The sequence below is a fragment of the Prunus avium genome, chromosome 3 (assembly GCF_965620075.1).
Source record: "Prunus avium chromosome 3, drPruAviu1.hap1.1, whole genome shotgun sequence".
NCBI lineage: Eukaryota > Viridiplantae > Streptophyta > Magnoliopsida > Rosales > Rosaceae > Prunus > Prunus avium.
The window spans coordinates 9,040,325-9,065,321 of NC_142286.1; the positions used below are offsets into that span (position 1 = coordinate 9,040,325).

Sequence of the window (24,997 nt, forward strand, 5' to 3'; positions counted from 1 at the left end):
ATTTTCTTCCCCGTGTCAGTGGGGACCAAAGATTGAATTATACTGCAATGGCACGTTAACGATGGGTTAAAAGGTTTTTAAAGGTGCATCAACGCAATCTTATAATTTAATTACAAATGGTAATTAGGCCTTTGATTCTGATGCTTTAGTCAGTGGACTTAGTTTTAGAGGTGTGATGTGGCTACAATACTATAAAAATATGGTCCTCAATTATATTTAATCGCCAACAAAAGAACCTCTTCTTTCTCTTTCTGCTTCTTTGCTTTTGGACTCTTATGTTATAATGTTAGACGTTTTCATTTGTTGATACCCTCAATAGATCTTCAATTGTTTAGAGGAAGGTGAAGTCTTGCCACACCCGCTTCAATCAGTTATTTTGTCGGAAAGCCAGACCATAAAGAAAGGGGGAAGAGCTTGTATGTCACGAGGATAGCACTGTTTTACTATCCCCAACCAATCACGTTCCGTCATGTCAAAAAGTTATCACACATTGCAAAATGTGATTAGTTGGTATAGCAAAACAATTACATCCCCGCGATATACAAGTTTTTCTGTAAAGAAGTGCTTAAAAATATAGCTAAAATGCACCTTCAGCAGTTTTCTACTTCATTTCTACCTTCTTTTTTTTAATGAAAAAGCTCTGTTTGTAAGATAATTTTATCAGCGGTCTCACATTTGGCCAACTGATAGTTCACCCAAATAACAATTCCCTGGTATGATCCACATCAGCTCAGGATCCTTGGTTCCTATGCAGTTGAAAGCATTCAATATGAATAACTCAGATGACCATGGAAATTTTTATACCACTGTAGATGTTATTACCAGGAGAACTTCATGCTTCTTCTAGACCTCTATGAAGGAAAGTCCATGGATTTTAACATAATTATTAATGGGTGGCTTTCGGTCTTCCATTTCCCAAGCAGCCGACCAGTTAAGGTCAATTAGAGATTCATTCATCGCATGTTAAACACTACTTGGCCATATAGCTTATATTTAACAGTGACCTTCAGTATTGCCAACTTAGGCTTTTGGTCTTACATAAAACTTGCAGATTGCGAGAAGTCAGCGATGAGCACAGCAATGCTTGTTCGGAAATCACATTGTAGAAGCTTTAGCAAAACTTGAAAATCTGGAGGACTCATTTTCTAGGAGAGCCTGCGGATTTCCTTGTTCAACCTACATAGGTGCAGAGAACAAGATAAACGGTTTTTCAAGTCGGTGATTTCAGAAGGCAAGGAAACATTTTAGCCACTCAGTCAGTACTGCAACTGTAGATGACACTCTAGTAATGTAATGAGAATGAGGTTGACATTTAATCAGCAATCTGGAAGGCAGATGGCAGCCGATTTATTCTGTTGAAGATATATTTAATCTTTATAGGTGCTGTGATATTGGCCTTTGCAACCAATATAATCTAACGTTTTAAAGATGTCTTCACTTTTCTTACAAACAAACGTTATTTCTGGATGCAAATCATAGACATCAAATAGTAACAAAAAAGATATAAGGAACACAGGAAAACACACAGGTAGATACACGGGAAAGCATATGACATACCAGGATACCATGGTCAAGGACCAAGACACTGTCCATATTTAAGACAGTGGAAATACGGTGAGCAATTGTGATAACTGTCATCCCTCTGCATTCACTAGATATAGTTTTTTGTATTATCGATGCTGTTTGCGTATCAACATTAGCCGTGCATTCATCCAAACACAGGACCTGAAGGTTTTCAATATGATCAGTCTTTATATGTTAATAAAGTAAAACACCCCTTCCCCAAATGATCCATGCAATGCAACACATGCCTGTAAAGAACAGCCATACATATGTACACTTAATTTTAACTTCAAGGTGGAAATGCTTACTTTTCCATCTATTTCTTGTTTTTTCTTCATTAATTGTAAATTGATTAAATAGATCATATAGAATTTTGAAATTGTACTGGAAGCATAATCCATTCAATTTCTCAGAAATAACAGGAGAGACATATAGACATAAATAGAGGTACATATTACCAAAGAATTTGATAGAAAAAGAAAAAGAAACGAACAGAATTTGAGTTTGACAAGAAGGCGGAAAACTTGAAAAAAGTGGCATAAAAGGTCAATATCGCTGAAATCCAGTAATTCATCCAAAGCAATCACTTTAACCAGATTGAAATGGTTGCAAACACAACTGGCACGTTCTGTTGAGTGATGCTGATGCTCTGTTGAGTGATGTTTAACAAGTGATGTTAAACGGATCCTTGGAAATTTTTATAAAATTGAATAATCAAGAAACTTGCAGAAGTTCATATTTCACAAATATTGCAATTTCGGCATATGGTTATTTCATTGTGCTGTCCCTGAAGTATTTATCACTGTACCTTTGAAGACTTCAGAAGTGCGCGTGCAAGGCAAAGAAGCTGTCGTTGCCCAACAGAAAATGACATCCCTGATTCCTTCAGGTGAATATCTAGCCCTCCTGCTGCTTCTACTTCCTCTTTGACATGGCATCTCTCTAAAGCCTTCCAAATTTTAAAGTCATCACTCAGCAGGAATGGATCTAGATTGTCCCTAGAAATTTGGAAGAAATGCATGAAAATCGACTTATTAATTAAAAGAGGTCATCTGACCAATATTAAAGGTTACAGGGGTAATAGAAAGTATGAGATCTAAAAAGTTAACATCAAAAGAATATACCTTAAAGAAAATATACCACAACTACGAGGACTTAATAGAGTACCTTAATGATCCTTCAAATAAAAAAGGAGTCTGAGGAACAACAGAGAAATGTCCACGAAGATCTCTGATAGGAGCACTAGCTATGTTTATGCTATCCACGAGAATGCATCCTTTACAGATTGGTGTGAGGCGGAAAAGGGCATTCAAGACACTAGACTTTCCAGCTCCTGTCCTTCCAATAAATCCGACCTAATTAACAATCAAGGGGAAACAATAAATGAGCATTATCACATAAGTTCTAACCTTTAACATCAGGCTGAGTATGTACCAACCTGCATCCCTCCCTCAATAGTAAAACTAATATCACGGAGTGCAGCTGGTAAAGACGGCTTGTATCTCAAGGTTACATTCTGGAATTCAATCTGTCCTTGATAGGGCCAACTGGGATGTAAGGGTTGGGATCCATGCAGTTCTTCTTGTGGAACGTCCATATACTGTGAAGTGTAAAATCAGACATAAGTAATTTGTAGCAATCTATATCAGACAAAGATCCATCTTTGTACCTCAAGAGCTCTTTCAACAGAAACCATTTCCTTCTCCGTTTCAGTGAAACTTGTCAAAAAGCTTCCCAGTAAAGACACAACTGGAGCTGCATAAGACAGAGCCAATCCTACCTGTATAAGAATGCACATCCTTTAACTCTATCTTTAATTTGACAACACATGGAAATGGATAAAAGACTTCAACTTTGACTCAAATCTCAAAAAATGAAATTTTATTGTAATAGGTTGAAGATAGATGAAGTTCTACAGAACTTACCAACCCTGGGGTACTGAAATTGATTGGTAAACTGCCATGAGATCCAATAACAGCCATGACAGCAACAAATGAGATGATAAATGCTGCTAACAACTGAAAGAAGATCACTGCCAGAACGTCAGAGAAGGCCATGAAAAACTTTTCTGGTTTGCCATAACTTCTAGCAGTTATTTATATTCTAAAACACTCTGCCTTACATGTAGCTCTACTACTAGATCTAGATCCCAACCGACAAAACTCAACTTATACTAAAAGGCTTCAATTGCAAGGATTTGAACTTAGGATTGCCAGTTCTGATAACCATGATAAAAACTTGTGGGATTAACTGCAATTTGCAAAATATTAAGCTGTCAGGATGTGGGCTTACAAGTATTTTATATTCTAACAGGTTATACTTTTTTCTCCTAAACTATAAAACTTACGTTCCCTCCTTCTAGCCATACAATTTAAAGCCTTAAAATCCAAGCATATAGTCTTACTGTTAAGAAGAAATCATGCTTAGAAAGTTCACTTCACTACTAACTTGTACCCCATTTGCTTCAGATTATTTTGTTCTTATGATGAACAAAGCTCCAGAGTATAAATGTGTACTAGTAACTAAAATTGACTAAAAAGGGTGGTTGTTAAATACTGAGATATACCTGAAGACGCAGGGAAAGCCACAAGCTTGCTGTTAACTCTGTGTAAGAAGTTTGTTGATACATTTTGACCTGCTCAGTGAATCTGGCGAAAAAGAGGTCCTGTCCACAACCGGAATTGATTGGTTGCAATATGTCTATCAATTTTACTATAAGCAAAAATCATCATCAAGACCAGTAAGAATAAACGCAACAAACAAGCAATCTTGTACAAACAATAGTACCAATAAAAAGAAAAAAGCAGATATGTACTATTTCACTCAAGCTATTTTTACTAAAGCACTAGAATAAACTTTATCATCCTGATGGGTAACTATAATTTCAATGATACTAAGCTATGTTTCTTGTTTAGTTGGGCTTCATTTCTTCTGGTTGGAGTGATCCTGATTGTAATTGTCCTAATAAAAGTCTCAAATAAAGGATGCTACGCTATGAATCCAAGAAATCAGAACACAATAATACTTAAATCTCATGCACCTCATACCACTTCCACTAAGCCCATTATGAGCTGTCTCAATGTTTTTTTTCCTGAACTATCCTATAAAATTTTAGGTTTTACCATGTCTCTAAAGAATTTCAAAATTTATAACCATGCTCATTTTTTGCTTCATCCTATGATCCAAACAGATTCATTTGTTATATGAAATTATGAATGTTCTTTTGTTTTTTACCGACTGGATAAATGAGAGCAATCCTCTAATAACATCTTTCACAAATTATTTAATGTGACTGGTGCAACTGGGAAAAGTGATGCTACTACAGAACATAAGTATTCCCAATATACACTTGCTTTAAAAGGGGAATGGAACATTTAAAATTAGCAGTACTTTCTAAACTTCATTTCACAATTTGAGGACCAACATACCACTATTAACTGCAGAAAAAAGAGGAAGCAGATATTGTCATACATTTTGAAAATTTTGAGGCTGTATACTAATTTTTACTGCACATACAACTCATTTACGAATGTCGTGGTGCACCTTTGTTCATGCATATGTATCCATGAGTATCAAGGACCTTTGAAGCAATTATACATTCTTCCCCATGATATCATCATATAAATAATGGTCGTCGTCACTTGGCAGTCAATCTTTTACAAAATATGTACCTCAGACTTGAATGCTCGAATAGTTGATGAGCCATCAAGTGTCTCTGTGAAGGATGTATAGATGGGAGATCGAGAAACACTGTCCAGCCTTCGCAATTCCCGAGATGTTGATCTGTAGAAGAACTGTATAATTCTTCAACAATCAGATTATTCTTATTTTTTCTATATAAAAATAAATTTTCTAAGCAATGGATAGACCATAAAGTTGAAAGATGTCATCTGCCACATTCTTAGGATTGAATCACATTCTGTTTTGATGTGATCCCAAATTATGTTGTATTCTAACAATCTCCTCCCATGTTTGGTGTACACTATCCCTGAAGAGTTGTGCAGGTCTAACACGTGGCAGTTTCAATGTAATATAAAGGCTTTGTCCCGTATTTCTTTAAAATTCTAGGTTCCAATGGTGTTTGAACTTTGAAGTATCACGAGTCCTCCACTTGCTTTGTTTAAAAATCACACTAATCATTTTCATGAAAACAAGATATTCAGTCCTAAATTCCTTTGTTAACATATGCTAGAAAATGATCCAAAACATGGAAATATTTTACATCATTTGTTAGACAGGGAAAAAAGGTAATATTACAAGTAAAATTTCATATGAAAAAAGAACCGGCTTACCCTATAAAAAGGGGGAAATCTATTGAACTCTATGTAGAATTAACAATTTTGTGTCACTATTTTAAATTGCCCTAGTCTCTTAGAGCAGTTCCAGCAACAAGGGCTGGGGGGGGTTTAGGCCCAAAAACGTTTCCAGCAGCAAGGGCTTGGGGGGGGCAGCTGCTGGGGCCCACGAAACCAGGCCAGCCCTCAGGCAAGATGAGCCTTAGTTCAAGCCTGAGTTTGCTGACGTCAGCAACAACAAAAATTTAAAAAAAATCTTTAAAAAATACAAAAAATTTCAGATTTTTTTTAAAAATAAATACTTAGTCATAGTTTTCACTTCCCACACAAAAAATCTATACAAATTTCTCTCCTCATATCTCATGTGAATAGTTGTTGCCATGGCAATTGGTGGAAACACCACAACCTTTGGCAAGGGCAGCCACTATTCATGTGAATAGTAGCTGCCCTAGCTCCCCCCTTGCCATGGCAAAGGGTTCACTGCTGGAAGTGCTCTTAGAACATTGCATTTTCCATAACTCGATTTCCCAACCTATTTTATGAAAAAAACAAGGAAAGTATAATAAAACTTTCCATGCGCCCGGTCGCAAGTTTCGTATATTAATTAAACATTCACAATCTGAACTTGGCTTAGACCAAAAAAAAATGAAAAAAAGGGCATGAAGAATACCTGAAGTTTGCTGTAGATATACCAGAATGGCAATAGCAAAAGCAAGAAGAGGACCTAGAGACAAGCATAAACCTTTAGAACAACATTTCAACGAATGAGGATGGCCAAAAGTCTGGAATTCCAGAAAAATGCCCCACAAAAGTTAAACCTTTGGATACCTGTACGTATGACAAAACTATTGCAATTCCTAGCAGGCCAACAAAATTGGCTAGCAGAATGTTAAGAATGAAGGGGAGAGAATCATCAATTGTATATAGATCTGAAGAAAACCTACAGGCAAAACAAATACATAGAATTTAACAAATTATAGCTAATAAAATCAGGAAGATATTGGGAAGGAATCTTATAATAACCTGTTTAGTATTCTTCCGCCAGGTGTCTGATCAAAGAATTGCACTGGTGCATTGATGAGCCTTTTCAGCAGTGTATCATGCACCTTAACAGCAGCTTGTAAGCCACCAAATGCAAATGAGAAAGCCCTCACTAATGTAAGAATTGAATTTACAATGCAAAAGATGCAGAGTATAACCTGCACTAATCCAACAAAAACAGAAACAAACGTCTTAATAAAAAATTAAGGGCATTTCCTTTTCTTTCTTTTTTTTTGGAAAAAATAAAATATCACTGACCTTCTTAGTTACAATATGAGCTGTCTATAAGCTAAATTCATAATTTCAGCAACAAGAGTAAAAGATTCATAAGCTGGTATGTTTATCGATTGCAGTACACAGTATAGATAGATCACTTCAAAGTTCAAACCAAATTTATAACCCCCAAAAAAAAACACGAATGGACAACTTTTCCCTTCTTATATTTTAACCATGCAAGGGATTTCTTCAATATTCCACTAAAATTAGTGTTAGAAAATAGGGACAGAATAGTAAATAATTAGGATTCCAATTCTTGGAATCCCTTGTTTAAGGGGGTGCTCCATATTTTGTTGTTTCCTAATTTGGTTGTATATCATAACGTTGTTTCCTATTCTGAATACGGCTGTAAGGTTTATGATAGGGTACAACTTACAACCCTACAACCAAATCCGAAAACCGGATCACAGCCCTGATTCAAACCAAATCTTCCTGGAATCATAATCATAATGTAATTTTATTCCAACTATCAGAACTCAAAAATAAGCAAAGAGAGAGTATGAAGAACTATCTATTTATAACATATTCACATTTAAGTCTTCATATTTTGACGATCTGATTATCAAATTTGAATGCATAATTTGGAGCTAGCATACTGTAAACCACTTGAAAAAATTTACAATTTTTGGCCTTTCTGAAGGCTTCTACTATTTGAGAGAATCAGGACTCTTGGTAACCTTTTAATTCATCAAAGTTTATTTTAAAACGAAAAATCATGCCATAATTTGGAAAACTGTGGAAGTTGTTTACCAGATAAAAGGATGTGGAATATTCTTTCCGACTGCTTCTTGTTGCATCAACCCAATTTGAGAGCCACAGATCATTCCCATTACGAGAAGCTTGCATTAGGATTGCTGACAGGCATATTACAACTGAAATGAACCAACCAGAAAATGTGGCATAATTCCTGCAATCATAATTAATATTAATCCCACAGAATAGATAATGGAAACCCCAACTATATCCACAGCCAATACAAAATTCTTGTCTCTTGCATGCCGTGAAATGTTAAATCATAAACTTTCCTGTAAAAGATATGAACTATGAAGTCAGCAAATTTTTATTTTTTTTTTGAAGAGAAACGATATATTAAAGTAGTTAGCAAAATAAATCAACAGAACAAAATTGATATCGGTTTTCAATGCAGCGGAATGTGATACTCACTTGTAGATGGTAAGTTCCACTCTGCCCTCTTTTCGTGCCTCAACTTCAATGATCTCTTGTGTTCTATCTGAAGCAGCCACGGTATCTTTTTCTAGCACGAGATTTTGTTGGCTTTCAACATGAATATCTTCGACTGCACTGCATTCTTGGCTTTCATTGTTTAAACATATATCAATTTCATTCAGTGGAGAGAATGTTGAATATGAAGAAACGGGCCAATCAGCCGATCTTCCTACCCACTTGACATGTCCTTTGTCCATAACAACAATTGTATCGGCAGAAGATATTGCCTGTGCAGTAACAGATGGAATCATTTGCAAAAGAACTGGTGATTGGAATTATATGTGGAACAGTTTTCTATGACTTGAAGTGCTTTATAGTTTCTCATAAACCAGAAAATTTTGCGACTACGATGATAACAACTTCGTCAACTGAAACAAAATATATTTTAATAATACGAAAAAATTGTATGATGACAAGCAATCATGCATCAAAATCCATTCAATGTAAGAAATTCCAAACAAATTCATAGAAAATGTTGTTCTGGTGATCAACTGAGTTCTGTTTAAGTCAAAATAATAAATTTAAAAAAACTCTGGGGAAACATGTATAACCTGAACATTGTGGGTACAAAGTACGCGAGTCTGTTGTTTCATAAGCGGACCCAAAATGGCGTTATACAAAATACACCGAGCAACTTGTGCATCAACTGCACTTAGGACATCATCAAGAATAAACATATCCGAGCCATTATACATAGCCCTGCAATTGCACAAAGTTACAACAAATTTGATCAGATTCAAGGCAAGAAAATAGAAGAAAGAATTGAGGCCCATTCATAGCTAGCCATGGTGGGTATAGAGAGAAGATGTAACCTTGCCAAAGCAATTCTAGCTCTCTGTCCACCTGACAAGTTGATTCCTTTTTCTCCAATGTAAGCCATGTCACCTCCAACCATTAATGAAATATCAAGGTCTAGAGCACTTGCCTCTAAAGTATCCGAGTATCTACCAACAAAAAGGAAAATCACAATAAGAAATTGGGGAGAACATTCCACTCCAAGATAAGAAAAGGATCCACTTGCACAAAAACTGGAGAAAACTCGTTCATAACCAGGGTCGGCCCAAAGTAAGGACACAGTGGGTGACCTCTTTATGCCCCACATCAGAGGGCTGAAAAAATTTAATCTATATGTATGGTAAAAAAAAATACAAAGACCCCAAAAAATTGCATACGTACAGGGGCCCCTTTTCTTTTAGAGAGAGGCCAAAAACGTATAATATGTAAAGAGATATCATACAAACAAACTCAAACTTTTGGAATTACTCTAGTTACATTGGGTCATTTGAAAAATTGAATTTCAAATATACTTCTTAAACTAATTTCATATCATGATACATGCCATAAGCCTGGATATGCTACATTATTTTATGGGCACTAAGATATAGTTTTTCCTTTAAATAAGGTTTGAAATATTGAACTACAATGCAGAGTGGGGCCCACAACGTGTCTCTTAAATAATCCTATTTAAGGGATCCCTCAACTGAAGCTGACTATGTACATATGTGCATGTGTCTGAAAAGATGAGGTTCTTCAGAACCCTCCACCTGACTGCCCTGTCAGTACTCATGGATAGGCACTACATACTCTTCAGGGTTTAAATTCAAGTGGTTACTTTCTAAGTTCAAACTCATCATAATAGTTGGCTGGACTTCGGGTGCTATCCACCATCCAATCAAAGGCATCTACTGTAAAACCCATGAGCTGTGTGTATTTATTTTGCAAGCATTAAACTAAACCAGGGCTGCCTTAAGCTTATTATATATTATATATGTAATGTCTTCTAACCATTAGGGAAAATAATTCTTGTGAGAGACCGTGGATATGTACAAAAGAACCCCATTGTTTGTTGTGGCCCTAGGGCCCAAAAAACTCAGGGTCAGTCCTGTTCTCAATTCTAAACTATCCAGAAACGGGCCCCTTCAATTAGAGCAGCTCAGGCAGTCCTGACATGCAATATATGATCTCTTTGTAACTGGCCCCCTTCATTTCAGAAAGAGGAGCAGGATGTGTTTCCTATGAAACTAGCACGTTCACGGTAAAACACAAAATTGAAAAATTAATATTATATCAGACTACATCATTGGAAAAGGACCACACCTTTTGGGATCATAATGCTTTCCAAACAGTATGTTGTCACGTATTGTTCCAGATTGAATCCAGGGGACCTAACATTTCAAAAAGCAAAGGACAGGTTGATAAATTCTATTTCATAAGAGTGTAGCTATAGCAACCACACTAAACTAATCACAAACCTGTGGTACATATGCTATAGAACCACACAAATATACTGATCCATGGACAAGTCGCATTTCCCCCAAAATTGAATTCAACAAGGATGATTTACCTGAACCAACCTGAGAGAATTCAACAAACACACTGAATGGTGAATGCAGCAGATGTCAAATTAATTCCCCCATCACGAAAAAGAACTATATCACATATTCTTGTAGTAAACCAAATCTGATATATCTAGTTACAAAACTTTTTCTTATAATAACATTCTTGAAAAACTTTACATGGAATTTTATTGGCTTCACCAAAGCCCCAATTTCATGCACTACAGAGTCCCACATCGCCTAACAGTAATATTTAAGTCCATTAGAGATTGCAATCTTCTCTTTTATTTTTATTTTGAGAGGAAACAAATTTAATTAAAAGGCAATGAAAAGTACGTAAAAAGAGTGAACAAGAGTACAACGGATTACAACAGAATAACAAAAGTACAACAACCAAGCTATCCTATTGCAGCCTTCCAATTGAGCAAAATAAAAGAGGATTTTAGATCCCTGAACTCTGATGAAACTACAATTTGAGAATTGACATATACACAATACCTATAGTTCATCATTGTCCCTGTCTCTTAAGCATGATTCAGACCCTATTTTACATGAACTATCAAGAGTCACTTATGATTACTCTCAGATTTGATTACACAGCCTTCGTGGATGTCTACTCTGTTTGTAGAACCACAATGTTAAATTGTTTTGCTTTGATAACATCTAACAAATGATGGGAAGAAAATCTGAACAGCATTAGAAATAATCATGTCTTGCTCAAAATAGGGAACTTTTGTGAAACTATTTCCCATTCATAAAAAATCTAACAAATAAGCTAAGAAACTCGGTTCTGCATCCAAAATTGCACTTAAAAGGTATCAGATATGAAATGATAATGAGCATATTTTAATCTTTTCTCACATAACTGACCTCTCCAATCACTGCAACGAAGGAACCCTTTGGAATGCCTAGAGTTACATGTTTAAGCACCAAATCTAAGTCTTTTTCATCGCTGCTTGACCAAGCACAACATGAATCATCAAATACAACAGCCTTATCTTCATGGAAAATTTCAGATTTGTCAGTTGAGAAATATGGTGAAGATGAACCAGCTGTTGTTTCCAGTTTTGATTTGTGCTGAGAGCAAGATAGAAACCTGCTCAACCGCTTGATAGATATGACGGCCTGGGATAGAGTAAGGAGAGTACATGTATTTCAATCAATAATTAGAAAAGTATGAAAAGGCTATACTTCAAACCCACGTAACAAGGAAAACTTACATCAATTAATCCATTAATGACCCATGGAAATGAATTTAGGGGAGATATCAAAGTATTAAACAGAGCAAGACAAGTGAAGACCTGCATTTGGGGTTTTAGAGAGGTAAGTTTTTCTTGGAAATTGCTTCATTGCCTGAACAATATTGAATTAAAATCATTATGCTCAGGGAACAGTGGTTACCGTTGCAGCATCAAGTTGATGTCCCATCAATGTGAAAAGTCCAAATGTGAACAGGGAAAAAAGAGTTGGTGTTGTGGCCCAAAAAAATACACACCACGCATCCAAGTATTTCCGTGTCTAATCAATGTAGATAAATCAAACATTATTCTATGCAGCTAAAGGGAGAACTGGAAGAAAAGTAAAGATATCTAAACAATTGATTGCTCTTGGGTATGCCAAGAATAAAAGTAGTCATACAGTTAAGTGCATAACTTCTAATGATCTTGTCTCCATCAACCAGCTAGAAAACAGAAGCTCCCACCCATGCATCTTCAAAGTGCGGATATATGTCAACAGTTCTCCTGTCCTTCTTATCCTGCCGAGAAGCACAGTTACTGAATATAAATATTGCGAAAACATAATACTACTCTGCAGTTTTCTTTTTTCGTCTTAATATAGCACTTACTACTACTGTTAAAATACCGATCTCCAAAATAAATCATTAGCATGGAGAAATACACCACCAGTAAATAGACATGAAATAAATAATAATAAAAAAATTGCTGTGCCGGACAAAAATAAGAGTCACATGGCTACAGTAATGATTTTAAACCGAGAAATCCGTCATCTCATGACAGAAAATAATTTTTAGATTTAAATAAACATATAACTGAAACTATAGTCATTCTTGGTATCTCCTAAATTCCCACAGTAGAATACCCTATACTTGAATTTTCGAGCAATACATGGCCTGTTGGCTCTGTTTTAAGTTATTAATTGGATTACTTCTAATATTTTGTAGGGTCCGGGTGTGGCCTGTTGGCACTCAATGGAGCTATTTCAAACAGATGTGGAAGAGTCTTTCAAAATTCAAGAATTCCAAGATGAAAAAGTTGGTGAATATTTTGTTCAATTTCATGACAAGCAATTTCAATACTCGACATGACAGGGAGTGTTAGTATGTATGTGCCTTCTGTTAGGCTTGATATACAACAAACTACAATCACTATGTTCGAAGCAAACTTAAATACTGCACAATATAATGAGATAAAACGTACATATACCTCTCATCTTTCTGCTTCATCATTTTCACTGTAGCACTTGCAATCAATGTAGATATCCATTTATTCACTATAAGGAGAAAAAGAGTTTCATTCAGATATATATTGAAAGCATATTTTATCAATTACTTTATGATATACCTTATGAATATATAAGTGGGTGCATAAATGAACCTAGAAAAATTCCATCTCTAATTTACCAATGACGGTACCAAAACAAATATGGGAGCTCTTATTGGCATTCCAAAAATAGTCATCCTAAACCCACTAAACGATGGAGATTACAAACCTATACCCAAATATACCCGAATTCGAATACAGTTCCAAGTCACGCCCAAAGTCATCCATGCAACCAACTCTTTACACACTTCTAAGTAACTTTTAGTATTGCCGCCCGTTAATTACTATTTGATCGAACAAAATCTTTGACTTTCAATAGATGTCATAAATGTTTTGCATCATCTTCACATCTTACAATAAATATAATTGCATAAAATAAAATAAGAACAAGGCTGCTCCGCTTTTCCCAAATGCTGTGTAAGAATTAGGATATTGAGAGGTACCTGGTATCAGGGAGATGGTAATTGCAATCCCAGCAACAAATGCAAATTTGACTTGTGTATACAGAAGGAACAGAGCCACCCCAATTTGAAAGGGTAAGCTGAAACATTCATTAAACAAATAGGGTTGATCAGAAAACCACACTCCTAAGATAAAGGCATGGATACGCTCATTGTGTGCAAGAGTGGTGAGAACATAATGAGCTAGTTTTCTGATCTCAAAAAGAACATTTAATGGCATGACCCATGCTAACAAAGAATTAAAAATGAAATTAATTATCCAACCTTATGATTTACAGAAATGAGAATTATCATCATAAATAGAACAAAAACATAATGAATGGGATCCAAAGAAACATTGATAGGGTAAAAATATGAAACTGATAAGAACACACATAAAAGAAGGAATCATATGAGGATCGATGAAACATGGAGCCAGAGCCCATGAAACATACTTTTTCTATGCGAAACAATATTTTAGTAAAGAGCTTAAAGTCAAATTACAAAACTTAGTGAACCAGAGGTCCACCAAAAAATGATGCAACCCTCAAAACTAGATCCCAAATATACCTTTTTACATTCTTTTAATACAATTCTAAAAACTATCCTAAAACTGCTCCCCAATGAAATAAAATTTACAGAAATGAAAGACCCCTAAAGGCTGGAGAGAGAGAGAGAGAGAGAGAGAGAGAGAGAGAGAGAGAAGACCATAAGGAAGCCCAAAACCTGACTTTATTTATCCCGAGAACTCTCCTCAATATGTAGTTTAAAAAAATTCTTCTATTTCTCTCCAACCAAATTACCCAAGAGACAGATAACACAGCGCAATTTGACAAAATTCTTGCCTTCCTTCCACCACCAAAAGGCCGTACTTTTCATAAAGAAAGTTTGAAAGGTGACTAAGGAATAACCTAATTAGCCCTTGCCTCCCTAACTAACCGCCACCACCAATTCTCATCTTTGTTTGTAGCACGGTACCAAAGCCCATGTATGGTTGAATTAGCATGCCTTAGTATATCAAATCACCTCCCTAACCAGTCTGTAAATCTTGTTCCTTCTAGTTGACAAGAGGACTCGTTTAATACTCCATTAGATTTCATTGACACTGATCTCACTAATGGAAGTGTCAATTAATGTGATCGAATTCTTTAGAATGGAGAAAGCTATTTATTTTAACGAAAGTGGTATCTTCAATTCGTGGAACCTCCAACTTTATCAGATGAGAATATGACAAAAAAATTCTACAGTAAACAACAAATAAAAAGTGTACTAAACAATAAAACAATTATTTCTTAAATTAGTTATACCTTAGAAGCAACAAAATAGAAAAAAGGGGCCTTAGGTTATGAATGATTTTTACACTCAATTTAACATTAGTAACTCCACAAAGGAAAAAATATGGGTGTGGTGTAAAACGAAACGTTACCTCCACATATCATGGAAACTGTTACACAAGTTGACAGTACGATCAGAATCTATTGCCATGAATGTCTGGATTTCCCCCTCAGTAAATTTTGATCGCTCTGCTAGATTGATATATAGGCACTGGCAAGAGCAAACTTAAGATAAAGCAATGGGAGTTCTTTTAAAGTAGACCAATGGCCTATCAGTAGAAAACAGAGGAAAAAAGAAAATCCCACAGAAGCACGCACATCGAGTTTGCCAGCTGAATATTTAATTGCAAGTTCCAACAATCCTTTCCCATAATACAGAAATCAATACCATGATACAGTATCAATGTAGGAGGAGCTCATTTCAAAGTAATCAATCAGCACGCATGCAAGAAATTTACAATCCAAAGCATAATTATAAATGTCAGTTGACAGACAGAAATATATTACTACTTGAAAGGGCAAGCTAGACAATGCAATGAATCATTTTTCTTTCCAGAATATCTGCATGAACCAAAATGGCATAGAGCTTCTATACTGGCCTGTTATAGCCTCTTCTTTCATCAGCACTGTTGTCTCCATCTTGAAGGGGCATTTTCTGTTCATTACTTTCCTTGACTGTTTTCTTGTAAATGGCAATCATTGTTGGTAACAGCAATGAACCTATCTTTTAGTTGATTTTTCACCTTCATTTAATTTTTCTTTATCAAGCCAACCCAGACCAGAAGATAAAATTTTAAAAATTAAACAGAAACTCTTTTCATATTTTCGATTACTCATAACTGCAAAAGTCAGCAGGCACACCATGGAAAAAGTTGAGAATTTTGAGAAATGTAGCATTTCGTAGAAATCACAAACAAATCCTACATAGCAATGTCCTCAAGGTCATCTCAAGAAAGATAAAGTAAAAGACAATATGTTTCTCTCAAATCATATGTTACAAATTACAATGTTAAGGGACTGTCCACAATTATTTCATTTTCACTCAGGTACTAAATTTCATGTCCAAACACTTTAATGAAATGGAAATAGAAAATATATACCTTCTGATAGATAACAGTGATGATACTAGATCGTAGCTTTAGCTTCAGTCTAGAAAGATGAAAACTATATTGTGTATCCAAAAACGACCTACAAAATTGGGAAATTTATTCAACAAATTTTACTGTTTTTGACATGTACTGCAAAATAAATACCGATTTGCAAAATTAAAAAATATATTATATAAAAGAAAAGGACCACACAAAAAAGGTTCCTTTGGATAAATGAGGTATGCAGCTATGGAAAACACATCATAAATACAAGGACAATAGAGTTCAAGAATCAGAATTCTTACTTAAAGATAGATACAAGGCCCAAGGATATTGCAAGAACATAACCATCCCAACTCTCTAAACCTGATAAAAGAAATAGAATAGTGAGAGATTTCAACAGTATATGTCCAAATTCAATTAAACTTTCACAAGGAAGCCCTTAGTGAGCAACAATCAAGGGAACAATAAGGCCGCCATATGTAGTTTTAAAAAAAATCCCATGAACTGGAGCTCAATTGAATGTCAAAATCGAGAAGAGCTCGTCCATTGTATAAGATATCCAATGGCAGAAAGGTCATCAAATGAAATATTGTTTTGTATTCTTTTATCAGATTCACTAAGTTTTGTATTTCAATTTTAAAGCTCTTTAAAAGAATACTGTTTCTCGTCAACAATAAAAAATACAGAAAGGTCATCAAATGACAAATTGGATGGAGGCGCTCGCTACAGCTTTCGCCTTTCCTTTTTTTCTGAATCCAAACCTTCTCTCTCCCTAGAGCTCCCACTATTATTGGGTTAGTTTCATTTTAGTACCCTGAAATTTTCACAGAATGGCATGTTAGAATCCATGCTTTCAATTTTTAAACTTTAGTACATAGATGTAAGTGCTCTGGACCCTACTAGCACACAAGTTACAACGATAGCAACTCTTGCTCTACCTCCTAGTCATATAGAATCAGAACTAGTACTAAAGATAAACAAGAGCTCCTATGACCTTCTTTGTAGAAAACACCTGTTTCATAATATCCTGAGCTATACAATTGTATTTACAAAATATACACAAACACACACACACACACACATATATATATACTTATATTCAAACACAACTCCAGTACAGGCAGCCGAATAGAAACTAATGAGACAACACAACTAATATGAAAGTCATTACGGCACCCCAATTTAAAATAAACGTGATTTTATACAGACTCGTGATTTGGATAAAGTAGTCGGTTGATCTAGATGCCACATCAAAATAAGTCACACATTACTGTGAAAGTCCACTACACCCTACAAAGTATTTTTCAGAAAACAAAGTGATAGCATCAATAATACTATAAATATTTTTCCATATAACAATCAATGAAAAGGAACCCATCAAATTCTGCAAACCTTGTTGAAGGAAGCGAATCAGTTTATTGAGAAGCAATGGTGCCGCAAAACCAACACAATCATTGAGTACCTAGAAAAATTGAAATGTTACCATGATCTTTTTTCCAATTTGGAGTCCATTTTTTTAATTATTCATTGTTATGAAATTTGTACCATGACTTGCCTAAATACCAAGTGTCTAGAAAAGTATATCATTGTTTAAATATCTGACTATCCAACGTATATGGACTAAATAAATTTATAAAGCATGCATTGCGCACAACCACAATGCTTTTACTGTTCATAATGGCTACCCAATATGCTTCTACAATGCAATTCTTCTATTTCACTTCTGTAAACATAAGCATCAATTTCCAGTAACTCTATAATATAAGTGGAGACATTATATGCTGACTTTAATTATAGAGCAGAAATATGTAAGAAACCGATTCTACAAGTAACAAACTGCTAAGGACACAGTTACAAAGAATAGAATATCTGAAAGTAAAACAATTTCTGCAAAATACTAGTGTTCTTTTCAGTTTATTTTGTTTTAACATGCTACTTTTTTCTATATCACACTAAAGAAAAATTTATGACCAACAAAAAGCAGCAGCACATTAATTAACCAGAAATTTGTTTAAAATTCATCCCCTTTGCATTTTATTATACTTCAAAGAAAATAGGAGGAAAATCCATTAGCAGAAATAAGTACCTTCAACAAGCCCAGACGAATGTATGGCCATCCATATGCACAACAGATTGCCCTAAACAGGGAGGGATCAGGGCAACTGCTCTGTTGGGATTGCCAACAGCTAAGCAATGTATCATGACACGAACAGGGATCCATATCAATAGGAAGCTGAAGCAAATCTTCAAAATCAAGTTGCTTTGTGACACCATGATTCATCACAGAAGTGATAGATCCGAATGTCATAAGATCGAAATAGCTCTGAGTGTCTCCCTTAGACAATCAATAAACATTGTAAGTATAAGCTTAATAGTTGCAACTTAAAAATCAAGACTACTAACAAAAAACATAGAGGAGGAGGCATCTCGTTCTCAATGGTTACAACCTTTAAAACTGAAACAGCTATCTAAGGAAATAAGCAGCATCAAACCCTTCAGTTTAATTCATCTTGATTGTGTGGGAGTTATGAGCTGAATGTAATGTAGTTACAGCTATTCTCTGGTCTGGTGAGAACAAATGGACATGATACATCTCTCACTTATTTAACAAAGGTTTTAAATGGTGTGTTCTTCATACAATTGTGAACTAGAAAACCGCAAAATCATAAACAAAAGAATATGAGAAAGCACATTCTTGGACTATCATATTAAATGATATGCTCAATGATGATTGCTATATGTGATGCAAAAACTGTAGTGGCCAATATGATATGTGGATGGAACATTATGTTTGATTTGGTTTATGGTTTTCTATTCTGTTCACCTTTCATTCATAATTTTCTTGCACGATACTAAATCATAGATGTAACCATTCATCAAGAAAAACCATTAGGAATTAATGATTGGAGCATGTCCGCATCTATATTTATACTTACTACAATGTAAAGTGGAACTTGAAAATAACGTAGGAAGGCAAAGGGAAAGATCAAATATCCAAATTTAATTAAAAAAATTTATAACACAAACATTATTAATACAAATGGAAGAAATGTAGAAGTAGGATGGATGAGAAAATCCATGATATCCAGAAAAACATCCTCAAGCAAAGAACGCATATTACATTAAAATTAAAACTCTCCCCAATCACAATGAATTACACCAAAAGGAATATCTCTAAAAGATTCTGACCAAGACACCCAAATTATACACACCCAAAATCATAATAATAAAATAAATTTGATGTCTGAATCTTATTGGCGTAGGCATTTATTCAGTAATACTTTGATAAAGAATACTTGTAATGGTAAAAATATTTGCATAAAGTTATCTATACTACCGCAATAAAGGTTACAGAATTTAACTCGACTGAACCATAAAAAATCTAAGATGGAGGAAGAGAACATTCTTTAATAAAAGAATGAATGGTTAAAACAACAATGTTATGTGTGAAAAAAAAATTTATATATATAGTGTTTCCAGAAAAGATGTATCGTTACCAGTATTTAATTACAAGCTACTTGTTAGTTGTTAGGTGTTACCCTTGAGAGCAAAATTTATCAAACAATAAAAATAATAAAAAATATATATTAAAGAGGTTAATATCACACCATTAAGTGTAATAGCTAAGAAAAAGTAGCATGACTGTACACAACTTACAGATTCATTAAGGCAGCCTTCCTCAACATCTGTGTTAGCAGAAAGAAGTGAATCTTCCAGAGAACTGCAATTTAACCAAGCAAGCAGGACAGTTAAAGTATCTGAAATAAAGGATTAGGATTAGGCTGTGAAGGGATCAAGTCTATACAAGAAGAGATTACAGAGAGAGAGAGAGAGAGAGAGAGAGAGAGAGAGAGAGAGTTGAAAACACCCCAATGAAAGGAAACTTGCAACTTTTACTTTCCAATACTCTCTAGTTCATACTCTTCATTGCATTGATGAGTTATTTTTTTTATAGAGTATAGTATTTCATCATTTTATGAATTTCACCAACCTACTCCATCAGGTTGAACTCACAATCATTAGGCTACGTCTGTGGTCATATTCAAAGTTTGTATCATGGGTGTAATTCAACCAGTATCCCAATTTACAGTACAAATTGCACACAATGTTTCCTTTGTAACTATGATCAGAAAGAAAAAAATTAAAAGAAAAGAATTAAGTAGCTGGCACCTTCTCTTGTATGATGCCTGCTTTATTCTGATAATGTTTATTGATATGCCAAAGATGATGTCTAATGAAACAGTACAGATCTCTTTAACGCATAACAAGACCTGTCAGAAAGAACTTCTAAATTATTAATTCCATTTTAAAAGCAAAATAATCAGACACCATTTCTAGAACCCAAGTATTTAAATCAACCTCATAGAGTTGAGACTAGATGCCCCAAAGAACTATTATAACCACTATTTATTTCTTTGGAACTTTATGAGAAGCTGATTGATAATTAAACATAAGTGCCATAAAATATGGAGTTCATTCAACAACAAATTTTATCTATCTAATCTTAACCCGTCAAAAGCTGGGCAAGTTGGGTACGTCTTATTACCAAAGCTAACCAATTTCAAAAAGAAAATGTCCACCTTACCAGACAACATCCTTTATATAATCTCTTCTTTCAAAGAGTTTACTGGCCTTTTATATATATAATCTCGTCTTCATCATGGACTGGAATTTTAACAAGATGAAAACTACACTGAACAACAAAATGGCAATAAAAAGCTTCTAAATCGGAATGTACCTGGAATGAGGGATATGCTGTGAGCAAATGAAGTATTCCCAAAAGCAGTTTTACAATCCACCAGAAACACAAGATCCGGTTGCAAAAAATGTAGCAACCATTGAAACACTTTGAGAAGAGTATGATAAGAGTCTACAATTTTTTTTCAAAACATGACTCAGTGAAAATTCTGAAAAAATCATAACATGCTGTTAACATGTCACTGCAATAAAAAGGAAAAAAAGGGAGGGGGGAGGAAATACCTTACCCATGATGCAAACTGAGAAAATCTGAAAAACCATTCATGATGTGCAATAAAGACGCCATGATGTGCTTTCTTCAATAGTAAAGCAATGTCCACAAAGGATATACATGCTCCAATGGCAGGAAGAATGACAAAGAAAAACTTTTCCAGAAAATTCATCTGAGGAATAATTGTGAAGCCATCAGTATTATGTAAAAATCTTCAAGGGAAATTATAATGTAGAGTCCTTGTCTCACAACTCTAGAATTCTCCTTTTGTTATAAATGAGAATTTTTAGAAGAAAAAAAAAAAAGAATATACACTAGAAGGAGGACATTTGTCAAGCGAACCTAGGAAACACCAACTAAAAACAGAATACATGTAAAAGATGTAAAATATCTAGAGGCTTCCATCCAAATTATATTTAAGCTCATAGACTAGTCTGCTCAGTATGGGTAACATGTCTAATTTAACAAGAAATTTCTTATAAAAAATTAATAAATTGGCAGGTCCAATAGAACTTGATATTGTTTCTATAACGAGGAATAGGAGTATAATAAAGATTAAGGATGTAAATATCAAGGTGAGATTTTAGACTACTAGTTCATTTCATGTTATGAAGTGTAATAAAAAGTTAAGGATCATCACATGGTATTGAGGACTTGAAGGTTTTTTCATGACCAAGGTCATGGCTCATAAGCACTTACCGAGGTTTAGTGAAATACATGAAACTTTTAAATCAGATCAATCTTAAGTGATAATAGGCTTAAACTAGGTAGAAAGTGGAGCTTCAAGCCACATGCACTGTTTAATTTCAAAATAGAAATCATGTCATCTATTTAAAAGTTTCATAAAGTTGTAAAACTAGATAAGGCATACAGTTTAAAGAAGTAGAATCACCTAACACACATTCAGACACAGAAGTGAACAAGAGCGTGTGCGAAAGAGAGAGAGAGAGAGAGGGGGGGGGGGGGGGGGGGGGGGGGGGAGGGGTGTAATCATTTAATACTAAAATTTTCAAGTATATTGAGATAACTCAACATCCGACTGTTTAAGCAATGAATCTGCCTTCCAGAAGAAGAGTTGGGAGTCTTCAAAAAGGAATTTATTATAAACTAAAACATAGAGCATGTAAGCTTCAGTTTCAAAAGAAACGTTAAAAGAAAATTACGAAAATAAAAAGAAACAACACTAGAGATTAAGTTTAGTAATGAAATGACTTTTCACAATGAGAAAATGAAATGTGCCCATTTCACTATCTTTGTCAAGTGTGCATTTACGTATATGTTTGCATGTGAAACAGTTCCAAGAAAAGTTAACATCATAAACCTTAAACTCAGGCAGTGGCATGCTATGGTTCAGAGAGTCTTATTGTAATTGGCTTTCCTTATTTTCTTTCATTTTTTCTACATTTTCTGAGAAACAGAAAAAGAATGCTTCGGGAGAGTGTAATTATAGCAATGCAAGTAATATACTCCTGCATTTTCAACAACCAAGAACAACATAAATAAAACCCACCCTTCGACTTCTTTTGCCAGTCCGTTGATTTATTCCAAGTAAAGCAATCATAACAATAGTCACTGCATTTGCACCAAAACCTAAAACAGTAGGGACTGTTAAGGAGAAGCAGTTAATAATTGAAATAACAGGTTCATCTTATGAAACATAAATTCAAAGCACCAAACTCCAAAGGATATATGTTTCCGAAACACTTGGAAAGTCTGCTCCCATCCCATACCTGAAAAAGATGGCAGCAATTTACAATGAAAATCAGTTAAATTCATTACTGTAAGAATGAAATTATATTATTCTGTATGAATTCAGAAAACCAATTGAGCCATCAGTTTCCTTGACTCAATAAAGCACATAGGTGCAGGTTCTTGACACCAAACTGAGTTCACTTCTTTTCCTTTCTACTCCAAAACATATTTCTTAGCTTCCAAACACAGCATATGAGAGAAATTTTTTTAAAAAAACAAAACAAAACAAAACACGAAATTATGCTGACTAAATTTAAAGAAGATGAGCGGAAGAAAGTAGAAGAACATAAAAATAGAAATGAACAGAGAGAGCGTACGGATGGAGAATTAGGGCAAATCAGGTTCATGAAATCGTCCATTTTCTGATGCTTCGTTTCCTTTGCAGAGAAAAGTGACCGGTTTCTTCAAGGCACAAAGCTGCAGACTGTTACATTCTAGCGAGTGGGCAATTTTCCTGGGCCCAAAAGAAAGAGAACAAAAAAAGCAAACACAAAAGCGAAACCCGAAAAATAAAAAAGAGTTAAAAAAACAAGTGAGTATATTCGATGTCACGTGGACTGGGGATGGGACGAGAATGTCGACCAATAAATAAATAACATAACAATGTGAATGTCGTCGACCAAAAAATCAATAAAATAGGAATGCGAACGTGGACCGAAATATAAATAAAATATAATGGGATGAAAATCGAGATTCAAAGAAATGAATTAGAATGAAAAGGGAAATTGAAATTGAGATGCGAATTAATAATAAGAATGAGAATATAATTAGTCTCAAATCACACACAGTTTTTTTTTTTTTTTTGGGTTCAAAGAAATCACACTTAGTTTAGACGACTCTGAATAGCATTGCTCTTAACTCGATTGTTTGGTTTTGATGCTTGTGACTTGAGATTTGAATTTTGGGTCAAGCCTAGATGTGAAGTTCGACTGAGTTATTGTGATGTAAGAAATTGAAAGAGTTCTAGTGGTATTTATCTCCGTTTAATTGGAATAAACTTGACAAACAAAACTTAGTTTATGTAATGCATTAATAACATTGTTTTAAGAGAGAAGTTGCTAGCATTCCCCAAATCTATATTGGCGAGGAAGAGTCGAACACATTATTTATTGTAGAGTCATAAGTGAGGGTCAATTAATGAGATTAACTAGTTTTAACCATCATTAAGCACTAACTATACCCTTGTCTCCCTTAAACTTGTCAGATTGGCTGTAAAAACACAATGGTTTTCTCAAATCATTCTTCGCGCCAATTTCTTTCTCAGACTCATGTGTAATGGAAACATTTGCTGGTTTATTATACAGTTGTTTTCAACATTGGACTAACAAAGAATTTAGTACTGTGACTTCATATAGTATCTTTTGAGTTTTCAAATTAAGAGCAGACACATTTCTGCACTCATTAAATAATTAGTGTAATTTTTCTTTTGAAATTTCAGATTTATTGATAGAGCATATAGTATCTTTTGAGTTTTCAAATTAAGAGCAGACACATTTCTGCACTCATGAAATAATTAGTGTAATTTTTCTTTTGAAATTTCAGATTTATTGATAGAGCAAAAAGATTCAACTAAGATCGCGCGGGGATACCCTGGGAAACCAAAAAAAAAAAAAGATTCAACTAAGTCCAGTGAGAAAGTAGGAAGGAAGAACCCACAAAAAACAGGAAAAGCTAAAATGAATTCTGCAGGAAAAAAATGAAGAAGCAATGGCATTGAAGTATATTCTGCAGAAAGCCTTTCCTAAACCAAACAACAGATGGAAAACAAGTAAAACGCATAGCAACATAATGTAGGAAAGAAACTAACTGCAACATAATGGAGATCCTCAGTTGCTCCAAGTTTTTTTTGAACCTGTTTACCTTCATCGTCTAGAAGGCGATTCAAACTTGGAACTTGTATGCGCATGGTATTACGACTAAACAAAAGTAAACAAAAATTAGGACAGAGGCCTACAAATGCTTTAAGACCTAATATAAACAAAACCATTTTCAACAAATACTACCCAAGGATTCTGCAGAAGTAAAAGCATTGAAATGGTGAAGTAAAAGAACACGAAAAAGTAAAATGAATTTTGCAGAAGTAATGGCATTGCAGATTCAAATGATTCAAAT

At 34.6% G+C, this 24,997-nt stretch overlaps 1 protein-coding gene across 6 annotated transcripts; it reads right to left on the minus strand.

Moving 5' to 3' along the window:
* Positions 1-754: 754 nt before the first annotated feature.
* Positions 755-23,371, minus strand: ABCC13 (multidrug resistance-associated protein 11). Of its 6 annotated transcripts, XM_021966163.2 has the most exons (36): positions 23,203-23,365; positions 22,823-22,863; positions 22,644-22,731; positions 21,150-21,305; positions 20,903-21,034; positions 20,335-20,435; positions 19,822-19,885; positions 18,251-18,499; positions 17,557-17,626; positions 16,467-16,527; positions 16,174-16,261; positions 15,166-15,284; positions 13,743-13,840; positions 13,183-13,249; positions 12,377-12,494; positions 12,140-12,256; positions 11,959-12,039; positions 11,609-11,863; positions 10,655-10,756; positions 10,500-10,567; positions 9,215-9,346; positions 8,954-9,101; positions 8,340-8,629; positions 7,926-8,082; positions 6,882-7,057; positions 6,687-6,798; positions 6,529-6,582; positions 5,235-5,357; positions 4,130-4,228; positions 3,489-3,581; positions 3,233-3,343; positions 3,002-3,163; positions 2,731-2,918; positions 2,372-2,561; positions 1,558-1,725; positions 755-1,176 (listed from the first exon to the last, which is right to left on the minus strand). In XM_021966163.2, the coding sequence occupies exons 1-36, from the start codon at positions 23,242-23,244 to the stop codon at positions 1,096-1,098; spliced, it is 4,401 nt and encodes a 1,466-aa protein (XP_021821855.2). In that variant the 5' UTR covers positions 23,245-23,365; the 3' UTR covers positions 755-1,095. The 6 variants fall into 6 exon arrangements, 5 of the variants coding, with proteins under 5 accessions (XP_021821855.2, XP_021821857.2, XP_021821859.2 ...); XM_021966164.2 differs by lacking the exons at positions 755-1,176; positions 1,558-1,725 and adding an exon at positions 1,949-2,212 and having other exon boundaries at positions 23,203-23,368; XM_021966165.2 differs by lacking the exons at positions 22,644-22,731; positions 22,823-22,863; positions 23,203-23,365 and having other exon boundaries at positions 21,145-21,155.
* Between the last annotated feature and the right edge of the window lie 1,626 nt (positions 23,372-24,997).